The following is a 15,806-nucleotide window of genomic DNA, read 5'->3' on the forward strand; positions in this document are numbered from 1 at the left end:
AATGTGAGAATGCAGTCAGCTGGATTTAATCCAATCAGTTGAAGATTTTTAAGTGACACAGATAGAGGACCTTCACTTCTTCAGCTGACCAGCAAAGCATTTCCTGAGGAGTTCGTCAAAGTTGCCAGTTTGTTTCCTGAGTTCATCGAACGCGTTCATCAAAGTTGCTGGTTCGTTTCCTGAGGAATTCATCAAACATCTTCATCGGAGTTGCCAGTTTGCTGCCTGCCCTTTGGAATTTGGACTCATGCATACACACAGTTGCATGAGACACTTTTATAAACTTATATTTATAGATATCTCTCATTGATTCTGTTTCCCTACAGAACCCTAACTAATACACTATGGGATGCAGCAAAAGCGGACTGAGGGGGAAATTTATAACTCTAAATGCATTCATTAAAAAGGAAGAAAGAGCCAGAATGGAAGAACTAATGGAGCAACTGAAGAAGCTAGAAAATGAAGAGCAAACTAATCCTAAACCAAGTAGAAGAAAAGAAATAACAAGGATTAAAGCAGAAATAAATGACATACAGAGAGAACAAAAAACAATAAAGGGAATAAATAACACCAAAAGTTGGTTCTTTGAGAAGATCAACAAGATTGACAAGCCCCTAGCTAGACTGACAAAATTAAAAAGAGAGAAGACCCAAATAAAGAAAATAATGAATGAGAGAGGTGACATTGCTGTGGATCCTGAAGAAATTTAAAAAAATTATAAGGGGATACTATGAACAACTGTATGTCAACAAACTAGATAATGTAGAGGAAATGGACAATTTCCTAGAAACACATAAACAATCCAGACTGAGCAGAGAAGAAATAGAGGACCTCAACCAACTAATCACAAGCAAACAGATCCAATCAGTCATCAAAAAGCTTCCCACAAATAAATGCTCAGGGCCAGATGGCTTCACAGGGAAATTCTACCAAACTTTCCAAAAAGAACTGACACCAATCTTACTTAAACTCTTTCAAAATATTGAATAAAATGGAACACTACCTAACACATTTTATAAAGCTAACATCACTCTAATACCAAAACCAGGCAAAGATGCTATAAGAAAGGAAAATTACAGGCCAATCTCCCTAATGAATATAGATGCCAAAATTCTCAACAAAATACTTGCAAATAGAATCCAAAGACACATTAAAAAAATCATACACCAGGACCAAGTGGGGTTCATCCCAGGCATGCAAGGATGGTTCAACATAAGAAAATCAATCAATGTATTACAGCACATGAACAAATCAAAAGGGAAAAATCAAATGATCATCTCAATAGATGCTGAAAAAGCATTCAACAAAATCCAACATCCTTTCCTGACAAAAACATTCCAAAAGGTAGGAATTGAAAGAAACTTCCTCAATATGATAAACAGCATATATGAAAAACCCACAGCCAGCATAGTACTCAATGGCAAGAGACTGAAAGCCTTCCCTCTAAGGTCAGAAATGAGACAAGGATGCCCGCTATCACCACTGTTATTCAACATTGTGCTAGAAGTGCTAGCCAGGAATCCAGCAAGACAAATAAACAAAAGGCATCGAAATTGGAAAGGAAGAAGTAAAACTGTCCTCATTTGCAGATGATATGATCTTATATCTGGAAAACCCTGAGAAATCGACGGTACAGCTACTTGAGCTAATAAACAAATTTAGCAAAGTAGCGGGATACAAGATTAATGCACATAAGTCAATAATGTTCCTATACACTAGAAATCACCTAACTGAAGAGACACTCAAGAAAAAGATTCCATCTTCAATAGCAACTAAAAACATCAAGTACCTAGGAATAAACTTAACCAAGATGTAAAAGACCTATACAAAGAAAACTGCATAACTCTACTAAAAAAAAATAGAAAGGGATGTAAAAAGATGGAAAAATATTTCTTGTTCATGGATAGGAAGGCTAAATGTCATTAAGATGAAAATCCTACCCAAACTCATCTACAGATTAAACTCAATCCCAATCAAAATTTCAACAACCTACTTCACAGACCTGGAAAACCTAGTTATCAAATTTATTTGGAAAGGGAAGATGCCTCAAATAGCTATAGACATTCCAAAAAAGAAAAACGAAGCGGGAGGACTTACACTCCTTGACTTTCAAGCTTATTGTAAAGCTGTAGTAGTCAAAACAGCATGGTACTGGCACAAAGATAGACACATTGATCAATGGAATTGAATTGAGAATTTGTAGATAGACCCCCAGATCTACCATTGACTGATCTTTCATAAAGCCCCCAAAGCCACTGAACTGGGATATAACAGTCTTTTTAACAAATGGGGCTGGAAGAGTTGGATTTCCATATCCAAAAGAATGAAAGAGGACCCCTAGCTCACACCCTACACAAAAATTAACTCAAAATGGGTTAAAGACCTCAACATAAGAGATAGTACCATAAAACTCCTAGAAGATAACGTAGGGAAACATCTTCAAGACCTTGTATTAGGCAGTCACTTCCTAGACCTTACACCCAAAGCACAAGCAACAAAAGGAAAAATAGATAAATGGGAACTCCTCAAACTTAGAAGTTACTGTACCTCAAAGGAATTTGTAAAAAGGTGAAGAGGCAGCCAAGTCAATGGGAAAAATATTTGGAAACCATGTATCTGACAAAAGACTGGTATCTTGTATATATAAAGAAATCCTACAACTCAACAACAATGGCACAGACATCCCAATTTTAAAACAGGCCAAAAGAGATGAAATGACAGTTCTCTGAAGAGGAAATACAAATGGCCAAAGAAACACTTGGAAAAATGTTCAGCCTCATTAGCTATTAGGGAGATGCCAATTAAGACCACAATGAGATACCATCTCACACCAATTAGAGTGGCTGCCATTAAACAAACAGGAAACTACAAATGCTGGAGAGGATGCGGAGAAATTGGGACTCTTATTCATTGTTGGTGGGACTGTATAATGGTTCAGCCACTCTGGAAGTCAGTCTGGCAGTTCCTTAGAAAACTAGATATAGAGTTACCATTCGATCCAGCGATTGCACTTCTCAGTATATACCCGGAAGATCGGAAAGCAGTGACACGAACAGATATCTGCACGCCAAAGTTCATAGCAGCATTATTCACAATTGCCAAGAGATGGAAACAACCCAAATGTCCTTCAACAGATGAGTGGATAAATAAAATGTGGTATATACACACAATGGAATGCTACACGGCAGTAAAAAGAAACGATCTCATGAAACATATGACAACATGGATGAACCTTAAAGACATAATGCTGAGTGAAATAAGCCAGGCACAAAAAAAGAAATATTATATGCTACCACTAATGTGAACTTTGAAAAAGGTAAAACAAATGGTTTATAATGTAGAATGTAGGGGAACTAGCAATAGAGAGCAATTAAGGAAGGGGGAACAATAATCCAAGAAGAACAGATAAGCTATTTAACGTTCTGGGGGTGCCCAGGAATGACTATGGTCTGTTAATTTCTGATGGATATAGTAGGAACAAGTTCACAGAAATGTTGCTATACTAGGTAACTTTCTTGGGGTAAAGTAGGAACATGTTGGAAGTAAAGCAGTTATCTTAGGTTAGTTGTCTTCTTCTTACTCCCTTGTTATGGTCTCTTTGAAATGTTCTTTTATTGTATGGTTTTTTTTTTTTTTAATTTTTTTTAATTTTTTTTTTCATACAGTTGATTTTAAAAAAGAAAAAAGTTAAAAAAAAAATAAGGAAAAAAATATGTAGCGCCCCCTTGAGGAGCCTGTGGAGAATGCAGGGGTATTGGCCTACCCCACTTTGATGGTTGCTAACATGACCACAGACATAGGGGACTGGTGGTTTGATGGGTTGCGCCCTCTACCATAGGATTTACCCTTGGGAAGACGGTTGCTGCAAAGGAGAGGCTAGGCCTCCCTATAATTGTGCCTAAGAGCCTCCTCTCAAATGCCTCTTTGTTGCTCAGATGTGGCCCTCTCTCTCTACCTAAGCCAACTTGAAAGGTGAAATCACTGCCCTCCCCCCTACGTGGGATCAGACACCCAGGGGAGTGAATCTCCCTGGCAACATGGAATATGACTCCCAGGGAGGAATGTAGACCTGGCATCGTGGGACGGAGAACATCTTCTTGACCAAAAGGGGGATGTGAAAGGAAATGAAATAAGCTTCAGTGGCAGACAGATTCTAAAAGGAGCCGAGAGGTCACTCTGGTGGGCACACTTACGCACAATTTAGACAACCCATTTTAGGTTCTAAAGAATTGGGATAGCTGGTGGTGGATACCTGAAACTATCAAACTACAACCCAGAACCCATGAATCTCGAAGACAACTGTATAAAAATGTAGCTTATGAGGGGTGACAATGGGATTGGGAAAGCCATAAGGACCACACTCCCCTTTGTCTAGTTTATGGATGGATGAGTAGAAAAATAGGGGAAGAAAACAAACAAACAGACAAAGGTACCCAGTGTTCTTTTTTACTTCAATTGCTCTTTTTCACTTTAATTATTATTCTTGTTATTTTTGTGTGTGTGCTAATGAAGGTGTTAGGGATTGATTTAGGTGATGAATGTACAACTATATAATGGTACTGTGAACAATCGAATGTACAATTTGTTTTGTATGACTGCATGGTATGTGAATATATCTCAATAAAATGAAGATTAAAAAAAAAAAAAAAAGACCTTGTATTAGGCAGTCACTTCCTAGACCTTACACCCAAAGCACAAGCAACAAAAGAAAAAATAGATAAATGGGAACTCCTCAAACTTAGAAGTTACTGTACCTCAAAGGAATTTGTAAAAAGGTGAAGAGGCAGCCAAGTCAATGGGAAAAAATATTTGGAAACCATGTATCTGACAAAAGACTGGTATCTTGTATATATAAAGAAATCCTACAACTCAACAACAATGGCACAGACATCCCAATTTTAAAACAGGCCAAAAGAGATGAAATGGACAGTTCTCTGAAGAGGAAATACAAATGGCCAAAGAAACACTTGAAAAAATGTTCAGCCTCATTAGCTATTAGGGAGATGCCAATTAAGACCACAATGAGATACCATCTCACACCAATTAGAATGGCTGCCATTAAACAAACAGGAAACCACAAATGCTGGAGAGGATGCGGAGAAATTGGAACTCTTATTCATTGTTGGTGGGATTGTATAATGGTTCAACCACACTGGAAGACAGCCTGGCAGTTCCTTAGAAAACTAAATATGGAGTTACCCTTTGATCCAGCAATCGCACTTCTTGGTGTATACCCGGAAGATCTGAAAGCAGTGACATGAACAGATATCTGCACACCAATGTTCATAGCGGCATTATTCACAATTGCCAAGAGATGGAAACAACCCAAATGTCCTTCAACAGATGAGTGGATAAACAAAATGTGGTATATACACACGATGGAATACTACGCGGCAGTAAGAAAGAACAATATCATGAAACATATGACAACATGGATGAACCTTGAAGACATAATGCTGAGCGAAATAAGCCAGGCACAAAAAGAGAAATATTGTATGTTACCACTAATGTGAACACTGAAAAATGTAAAATAAATGGTTTATAATGTAGAATGTAGCGATAGATAGCAAATAGTGAAGGGGGAATGATAACCTAAAAAGAACAGATAAGTTATCATGGGTAAATTTAATGTTCTGGGAATGCTCAGGAATGACTAAGGTTTGGTAATTTCTGAAGGGTATGGTAGGAACAAGTTCACAGAAATGTAGTTATGTCAGGTTATCTGTTTTTCTTATTCCTTTGCTGGGTTATAGTCTATATTTTCCTGAGGTAGAGTAGGAACATCTTGGAAGTAATGTAGTTATTTTAGGTTATTTGTCTTTTCTTATTCCTTTGGTTTCGTTTGAAATGTTTTTTTATTGCCTGTTTTTTTTTTTTCTAATTTTTTGATAAAATTAATTTTTAAAAAAATATGCAAAGCACCCCTGAGGAGATGGGGGAAAATGCGGAGGTGTTGGGCTTCCTCATCTGGATGGTTGCTGATGTTCTCACAAACCTTGAAGACTGGCGGTTTGATGTGCTGAACTTTCTGTCACGGACTTGCCCTTAAGAAGCCTGTTACTGCAAAGGAGAGGCTAGGCCTTCTTATAAGTGTGCGTAAGTGTCTCCCTCTGAATACCTCTTTGTTGCTCAGATGTGGCCCTCTCTCTCTAGCTAAGCCAACTTGGTGGGTGAAATCACTGCCCTCCCCTCTACGTGGGATATGACACCCAGGAGTGTAAATCTCCCTGGCAATGCAGAAATACAACTCCTGGGGAGGAATCTGGACCCAGCATCATGGGATGGAGAACATCTTCTTGACCAAAAGCAGGATATGAAGTGAAATGAAATAAAGTTTCAGTGGCTGAGAGATTCCAAATGGAGCTGAGAGGTCACTCTGGTGGGCATTCTTACACACAATACAGATAACTCTTTTTAGGCTTTAATGAATTGGAATTACTAGTAGTATATACCTGAAACTATCAAATTACAACCCAGTAGCCTTGAAGCTTGAAGACAATTGTATAACAATGTAGCTTACAAGGCGTGACAATGTGATTTTGAAAACCTCGTGGATCACGCTCCCCTTTAACCAGTGCATGGATGGATGAGTAGAAAAATGGGGCAAAAAACTAAAGGAAAAATAGGGTGGGAGTAGGGGGACAATTTGGGTGTTCCTTTTTTACTCTTATTTTTTTATTCTTATTTTCACTTTTTCTGGTACAAGGAAAATGTTCAAAAAATAGATTGAGGTAATGAATGAACAATTATATGATGGTACGGTCAACAGTTGATTGTATACTTTGGTTGATTGTAAGGTGTGTGAATAAAACTTAATAAAAAAAAGCAGATCACGACTGGAAGTTGAGGGAGGATCATTTGGGCTACCTTCTTGGTAACTGCATGGCCTCTCCTATCCTATACTCAGAGCTCATGGCCTATATTCTGGCAAGGATGGAGGGGAGAAGTGCCTGTCAGATGAGATGATGAAAGGATCTGTGACCTATGAGCTTTTAAGCTTCCTTTTCACCTGTGATGACCAAATTTCTGATCATAAAAATCATAAAAGAGCCATTTCATATTTGTCTTCACAAACATTAGAAGCTAAAGAAAATGCCTACAGTCAACTGAGTCTCCCCACCAAATATAGAATTTCCCCCTCAAATCAAAAAGATATTAAGCTTGAAATAACTAGTAACATGACTGTCTCCCCTGCAGAGGGGAGGGGTGGTGCTCACAGATAGGAGAAAGTTGATTCTAATACTGTGCAGTTCAGCTCAGCTGTTTAACTATAGTGTACCCAAAAAACTGAGAACAGTGCCTGTTCCATAATGGATGATGATCCACAAATATTTTCTATCCGGATGACTGAATAAACCAAATAACAAACTGGGGCTCTGACTTGGCCCTAGATGTGGAAAAGCATAGAAGGACTCCAGAGCTGAAGCCTGATCATTGCATTATGCACACCAGTCTCAGAAGAAAATATGTCAGGATCACCCCCACAGGACTCGGGGGGGAGGTAAAGAGTCTCCTGTACATTTCATAACTTGGATAGCCGTGTATTGTACTATATTAGCTAAGGTTGGGCTGTGAGCAAAACTTCATATGACAATGGCTTGAAAGTTGGGGGCAAGGGGAAGGGGGGGTTGGGAGTGGAGAGACTTTGGAGACCTCCAGAGCTGTGTGGAGGCTCTGTTCCACAGAGCAGCTTTTTAGTCTAAGGCAGCACTGGGAATCCAGGTTCTACTTTGCAACTCTGTCCCGCAAAGCCTTTGTTCCCGCCATGACCTGTTTTGGGTGCTTCGTGGAAGTTTTTCGGGTGATGAAGCAAAAACACAGCCAGCAAGCCAAGAATGCCTGAGAGGACAGCTTTATTAGATAAAAGGCCCTGGAGGGGGAGAGGGGAGAACGCGGGCAGCGGAGGGGCCTTGTCCCACCTAACCCAGGTTCCTGCGAGGGTGCTGAAGGAGGCGGGAGAAGCGCTCGGAGGTCTGGGACTCTTTCCTCTAAAGTGATGCGAGGGGAGGGGCAGGGCTTTTCCACAGATACTGGGGATTGGAGGCTTCAAACGGTATAGCGGGAAAAGCAGAAGCAGCAAGGGCCCTTTTGGAATGGTGACGGCAGCTTCTTATCATCCAAGCCATATGGAGATGCAGTCCTTGCTAGTAAAACATGCTAAGCAGCACGGGCAAAGGGCCGTTTGGAGCAGCAGCAGCAAGGACCATACAGAGAAAGTGTTAAGCACCGATCTGAGAAGCTAAGGGCGGCTCTCACCACCCAGGCTGTCTGGCGGTAAGGCCCTGCTAGTCGCCATTACGCCCAGAGCAGGGCTAATGAGGAGATCCTCAAAGGGAAACTTTCAACCAAATCAAGCAGAATGAGGAGACACCACAAAGAATTTCCTTTATGCCATTACAACCTCTTGGTCCAAGATGGCTCCTCCAGGTCCAGCCATCTTCCCAGCATTCTAATCAAAATGGGCACATCCTGATATTTAAAATTAGATTTTAAATACAGATTTTCTTCTGGTAACTATGTGTCCTAAAATGTAGATTTTAAATGTGGATTTTCTTCTGGGTAACTGTGTCCTAAAAATATTTTACTTTTACCACAGAGGGAGAGAATGAATATTGGGAGACAATAGCAGTCTCTGCCCCAATAGCTAATATCCTTCTGAATGGAGGTGGACCTTAAAAATACTTAAAGTGACTCTTGGGATTTCTGAAGGTTTTCTCCCCAAAGAACCCCTTGTTTACATATAACTCACCCGACAACAGGAAAGACCAAGGGCAGTTACTTTACAGGTGTAGACAGAAGCCATGTTAAATAATAATTTGTTGCTGAATAGTTTACATCATTATTCCATTAAATCCTTACAACAACTGGAAGATATCAGTACCAAAACTGAGGCCCTCAGAGGATAAATAACTTGCTATTAATCAGAAGAGCTGGAAGTGCTTCTTAGCAACGCCAGAGGCTGATTTCAGACTCGCCAGTGTATGTGCCCATCGTTTAGAAAGTGAAGCCCACCCTGTATGACTAAGTCTGTTGATTTGTTCAAAAGATCATGCATTAAAAAATTATATTGAGCACTTAATATTCATGAAATATGCCAATGCTCCATGGCCACAAATGGTGAATAAAAAGAGGCACAGTCCCAAACCTCAAGGAGCTTAAAGACTTGTGGAGTGTTAAGTTGTTAATCATCTAATTTTATCTGCGATGGCTGCCACAAAACAAATTTTCTGGTTCCATGGAAGCATAGAATTCAAGGATGTGGCCTAGTCTGAGGGGTCTGGGAAGACTTCTGTGAGGAGGAGACATTTGAACAGAGATCAGAAGGCCATTAAGGGTTGGTGGAGGCTGAAAGCATTCCAGGCAAAAAGTACAGCATGTGCAAAGGCACTGAGGTGTCAAGGCAGACAGCATAATTAAGGAACTGCAACAAGGCCAGGTGGTTAGTGCAAAGTGAATGTTGATACAAGGTGAGGCTAGAGGGATAGATAGAGACTTGATTATGAAGGCCATTGGAAAGACTTTGGTTTTTAACCTAAGAATAACTAGAAATCTATGGAAGTATTGTAACATGAAGTGATGCACAGTGGGGAGAAGAAGGAGAGTGGCTGAAACTATTTTGCATTTTCATGAAGGTAGAACTTCATCTACCTTGTTCCCACCGTATCTGTTACCCATTGCAGGCAATAAAAACATATTTTTGAGATGAATTAGTGTATCAATAGATAACTTTGAGAATATCACCCTAGCTGTAGTGTAGAGAGTAAAGATTTGAGGGTGAGCAAGAGAGAATAAGGGAGACCAGTTTAGGAGCCACCCCAGAACTAAACAGAAGGACTCCCAGCTAGGGGAGAGGAAGGTATCAGAATAGCTTCTAGGTTTCTGGCATGAGCCAGTAGGCAGATGACAGCCTCGTTCATTGACACTGGGAAAAGGGCCAGGGCCAGGTTTGCAGAGGAAGGTCACATCGTGTCACCAGAAGCAGCTTCCATTTATATAACCACAAGCTGTGAATTCTGTCTAAAAAGGTAGCAGGAAATAATGAAAATATATCCAAATGAGCCCAAACTGCAAATCTAGAGCTAGAAGTAGCCCGTGGTCCCCAACCCTGTCCAGTTCTTTAGCTTCAGGAATCATTGATAGAAGTTAAAATAGAATCTCCCCATGGACTCTTATCCTCAACATTTGTGTAAAGGTGATATAGGGTTCAAATAAATCAGAAAAGTCAGTTGGTGATGACTGGATATATAAGGGAGGTAAATTTTTTTAAAGTTTGCTGCCTTGGTAACTGGAGGAGACTTCGGTGGATGGTATGCACATGAATTCTAGGACTTTTGAAAAAGAAAACCACCAACTGGTAGACTTACCACCCCACCCAACTGGTGGCCTCTCTGAATTACCATCAAGTTTATGGTTCATTATACCCCTTTTCACCACCCTCCACTCCTTACCACTACCACAACTACCAAAAACAGACATAGAGCTCACAGCGACCAAACAGCTGGTTTGAACAATTTTCTCTTTCCCAGTGACACTTCAGTTTCATTCAATCTGAAGCACCTAGACTGTCAGACTTGATAATACGGTTCTGTCCTGAGAGGGAAAATTTATGACCTAGTAATCCGATAGACATAAAATGAACTGCTTTCATAAGCTAGAAGATTATTCATGTACTTTAAAATATGAAGTCTACAATCCATATATCTGGGAATTTATCTAAAGTGAAAGATGTTGTTAAAAATATCTACCACTGGCATCCTGCTTTATCCTTCTACAGGACAGCAATTTTCCAAAACTAATATCTCATGGTTTCCCTGAGGTAAGAATGATTGACAACATTTTATACTACAGATGGTTGAGCAGATGTGTGCAGAGGTATGATACCTCACTGCAGACAACCTGGCCAACCAGGAAGGAGCCAAGAATTGCACTCTGAAGCAATTATGACATCTATCCAGGGAGAGTAGAGATCCAACTTGTATAGATAGAATGGTCCCATTTACAACCATGTTGGGAATGCAGAATTTAGCTATCCTTGAGCCTAAGCAGGCATTACCTACAACTAATATTCCCACCCTTAAGAGCTAAGCAAGGAGTGCCAGTTCAAGAAATCTTTTGCTTAAACAACATTAGGGGTTAAGAGCACAGTCTTTAAAGACAGACTTGATGTGGAAGCTCTTCTCTGACTGTGAAAATGTAGGCTCAGGTGCCTCATCTTAAAAATTATGTAATACTGCATACTTTGCAGGGATGTTGCAAGCATAAATAAAGTGTAAAAAGCACAGTGTTTGGTATAAACCAACAGCCAAAAGAGTATTAATAATTCTTAAAACAGTATATATAGTATAATACTATTATATATTCCTGCAAATCATGGCATAAAAACATGTCATTGTTAGAATAGTATATATAGTATATGTACTATTATATTTTCCTGCAAATCAGGTTATAAAAACACTTCATTGTTTTCCTGGATTAGAAGAAATAAGGTGCCACGTAATAAACATAAAAAATTTCTATGGTGATTTTCGAGTCATAGCTCCAAACAGGCAACTGCATGAATGATATTTCTTTGAAATCTTCTGTTTTATCTTTTTAAAAGATGGCAGATTTTTGTTGTACTATATAATATGTCATGCCTATTTTGAAATTTAAATTAATTACCCTTGAGTAAAAAGTCCTCCAGGAAGATATGCCAAATTTATCATATACCACTTGGTGAGGTGGTCTGTCTCCCTCTAAGAAGCATGGTGAGGAAGGAAGAAGAAGAATGGAACCAGAATTGCTTGGAGGCTTGAGTTTTGGCTCCACATCTTACATAGGCAAATGACTTACCTCTTTAGATCTTAGTTTTCCTATCTGTAAAACTGGAAAAGAATATATCTTTCACATGGTTTGCTTCCATTTCCTTTCTGCCATGACTCCCAACCCTCCACATCACTTCTTATGGCCTCATCAAATCCCTAGAGGTACTGCAAAAAATAATAATGAATAAACATTTATTGTAATCATATTTAGAGAATGTAGTGCCAGGTACCATGCTAGAAGCTGAATTAGTGAAAGATAACTGAATGTCAAAATTTTAAAAGAAAATGTCCATGATGAAATCTGGCCCTTTCTGATAAAGCCTGGAAAGTCATGCAGCATTAATTCTGCTGCATTCTATTGGTTACAACTAAGTCATGAAGGCCAGCTCAGATTCAAGGGAAGGGGACATATACCCTGCTGCATGATGCAAGGAGTGCCAAAAACTATGTGGACATGTGTCAGGCAACTTAATCTTAAAGGGTTCAAAACATAAATAAATTCACAGCAGTGTTATTGTCTATTCAGAAAATCCCAAGGAATCTACAAAAAGCTACTAGAACTATTAAGTGTTTAGCAAGGTTGCAGGATAAAAGATTAATACAGATTGCATTTTGTAGTTCTATATACTAGCAATGAACATGTTGAAATTATAATTTATAAAACAATAACATTTACAATAGGATTAAAAATATGAAATAAGTACAGATAGTTCTGTCAAAAGATGTGCAATATTTATATACTAAAAATGACAAAATATTGCTGAAAGAAATGAAAGAATACATAAATAAATGGAGAGATATACCATGTTCATGGATCAGAAGGCTCAAAATTGTTAAGATGACATTCTCCCCAAATTGATGTATAGAGTCAAAGTAACTACAATTCTAATTCCAATAGTTTTGTTTTTGCTGGAAATTGACAAGATGATTCTAAAATCCATATGGAAATACAAAGGGCCTAGAATAGCCAAAAGAACTTTGAAAAACAAGAAACAAAGTTGAAGAACTAGCACTATCTGACTTCAGGATTTATTATAAAGCTACAGGAATCAAGACAGTATTTTATTGGTATCAAGCAGACAAATTATATTAATCATTTGTAATAAAAATAATAATAATGATAACTCTGATCCATACCCCACAGCCTATATAAATATTATCTGAATCACAGACCTAAATGTCACAGCTAAACTATAAAAATTCCAGATGAAAATCTTGGTAACTTTAGATTGGGCAAAGATTTCTTAGCTACAACACCAAAAGCATAATCAATAATAGAAAAAAAGTTATAAATTGAACTTCATCAAAATTAATAACTTCTGCTCTTCAAAAGATATTCTTAAAACAATGAATAAACAATCCATGAATGAGGAGAAAATATTTGAAAAGGCAAATATCTGACAAGAACTTGTAGCCACAATATATATAGGAGCCTCAAAACTCAACAATAACAAAATAAAAGAATAAAATCTGAACAAAAGATTTGAATAAACCCTTCACCAAAGAAAATATAGAGATGACAGATAAGTAGATAAGCACATGACAGGATGATCAACATCATCAGTCATTAGGAAAATGCAAATTAAAATTACTTCACGCCTATTAAAATGTCTAAAATTTAAAATACTGACCATGCCAGCTGCAAATGAGAATGTCTGGCAGTTGGGATTTTGTACATTATTGGTGATGATGTAAAATGGTTAATCACTTTGGAAAACAGCTTGGCATTTCCCTAAAATTCAAACATATACCTACTAATCACCCAGACATTCCATTTCTATGTATTTATTTAAGAGAAATAAAAGCATATGTCCATCCAAAGACATTCATGAATGTTCCTAGCAGTTCTATGTGTAATAGCCGCAAACTGGAAACAATAAAATATCCTTCAATAGGTGAATAAACCAAGCCATATAATGGAATCCTATTCAGCATGAAAAAAAGGAGGGAACTATTAATAAGCAACCTCAAAATAATTATGCTCAGTGAAAGAAAGCAGACCCAAACTAAAAAAGTCTATACTATATGATTCTATTTATATAAAATTCAAGAAAATGCCAATAAATCTATATAGTCTATAATATCAGTGGTTGCCTAGGGATGGAGGCCTGGGGAGAGGCAGGAGGGAAGAATGACAAAGGAGCACAACGAAACTTCTGGGGATGATAGATGCTCATTATCATGATTGTGGGGATGGTTTCACAGGTGTTTACATATGTCAGAACATCAAATTGCACATTTTAAATAGGCACAGTTTATTGTATATCAATTACATTTCAATAAAGCTGTTCCAAATTTCCAGCAGATTTTTTGTGGACAATTACAGGCTGTTTCCAAAATATGTATGAAAAACGCCAAGTGCCAAGAATAACACAGACAATTTTGAAAAACAAAATTTGAGGACATATACTACCAGATATCAAGATGACTTATACAGCTACAATGATTAAGAAAGTGTGATAATGTCACAAGGATAAAGAAATAGACCAATGGAACATAGTAGAGAGTTGAGAAATATACAGTCACTTGATTTATGACAAAAGTGACACTACAGAACAGTGGGTGAAAAATAAATGGTCCTGGGTCAATTGGACATTCATAGGGAATGAAATAAATCTTGATTCCCAGTTTATACCATACACTAAAATCAGCTCCAGGTAGATTGTAGATCACAATGTGAAAGGTAAAACAATAAAACATCTAGAATGTAACATAGAAAATATCTCCATTACCTTGGGGCAATGCATATATAACCCCAAAAGAACTTCTATCCTATGAATCACTAAGAATAAGACAACCTCATTTATTTGAGAAATGAATGAAAGACTTGAACAGAAATTTCATTCAAATATCTGGAAAGTCTTTGCAGATGTGATCAAGTTAAGGATTTTGAGCTGAGGGAGATTTCCTGGATTATCTGGATGGGGGGAGGCAGAGGGAGATTTCAGAGACAAAAAAGGAGAAGACCATGTGACTCCAGAGGCAGAAAGTAGAGTGATGCAGTCAACAAAATAAGGAATGATGGCAGCCACCAGAAGCTGTAAGAAGAGACAAGGAGCAGATTCTCCTCTACCACCTCTAGAAGAAATGTGGCCCTGCCAAGACCTTGAAATCAGTGATACTGATTTCAGGCTTCTGGCCTCAAAACTGTGAGAAAATAAATTTCTGTTGCTTTAAGCCACAAGTTTGTGGTAATTTGTTATAATAGCCACAGGAAGCTAATACAACTAGGAATTCTAGAGAAGTGACCACAGGGAAGTTACTTAACCTGTCCAAGCTTCAGATCACGAATCTGTGAAATACTGATTGCGTTTATGCCATAAGGTTGTCAGAATTGAGTGAACAGTGTTTGGCACATAGTAAGCCATTCAGTAATTACCAGCCATTATCTATTTCCCTGGCTGAACTTTAAGTTTGAAGAGGACAAGTTCTCCTCTTGCCTGCCATGGTGGTGGCCCACAGGAGTGAGGAGGAAGGTCAGGTTTTAGAAGTGGCACTCCCATCAGAACAGAAAGTAGCTGGCTGATTTATCTAAGCTACTTGGTAGATTCTCCTTCATTTCTCCCTTAGGGCTTCAGTGATTCCAGAGGGCAGAGCCGAGCATAGGAGAGTAACAAGTGTCTCTATTTGTAAGGACTGGAAGATACAGAGGCAAAGAGTTGCAGAGAGGAAGAGGCAAAGAAAGACTTCAAAAGATGCCGAGAAGAAAATGGATACTACTTTCTTTTCCACAAAAGGAAGTCTTAAGTAAAATGCCTTTTTAAACTATATATTTATTAGGTAATCATACATTTTTCAGTGATTCAAAGAATTGAAGAATTTAACAAAGCTAGATGGAATCCTGAGACAAATGCAGATTCGATTTAGAAAAGAAAATTACACATAGGCAGATGACTCCCAGGGGGTCACATCATTGTAGAGCATAAAAAACACTGAAAGTAATTTTACTAGTTTGATGTTAACAGCTATTCACCATTTTATTTTGCGGTTCCCCACAGTGCA

General features: G+C 38.3%; 1 protein-coding gene across 2 annotated transcripts in view; it reads right to left on the reverse strand.

Annotated features, from left to right (window-relative positions):
* PRIM2 (DNA primase subunit 2) overlaps positions 1-15,806 on the reverse strand; it is an 804,531-nt gene that overhangs the window by 320,606 nt on the left and 468,119 nt on the right. The window contains exon 15 of one of the 2 annotated variants that reach the window (XM_037842555.1): positions 11,938-11,969. The exons of the other annotated variant lie outside the window; for it this stretch is intronic. Within the exon in view, the coding sequence (XP_037698483.1) occupies positions 11,953-11,969 (17 nt within the window). The 3' untranslated portion in view covers positions 11,938-11,952. Of the gene's footprint in view, positions 1-11,937; positions 11,970-15,806 lie in introns of those variants that run through there. 2 annotated transcript variants of the gene reach the window in all.

The sequence above is a fragment of the Choloepus didactylus genome, chromosome 7 (genome assembly GCF_015220235.1).
Source record: "Choloepus didactylus isolate mChoDid1 chromosome 7, mChoDid1.pri, whole genome shotgun sequence".
NCBI classification, from domain to species: domain Eukaryota; kingdom Metazoa; phylum Chordata; class Mammalia; order Pilosa; family Megalonychidae; genus Choloepus; species Choloepus didactylus.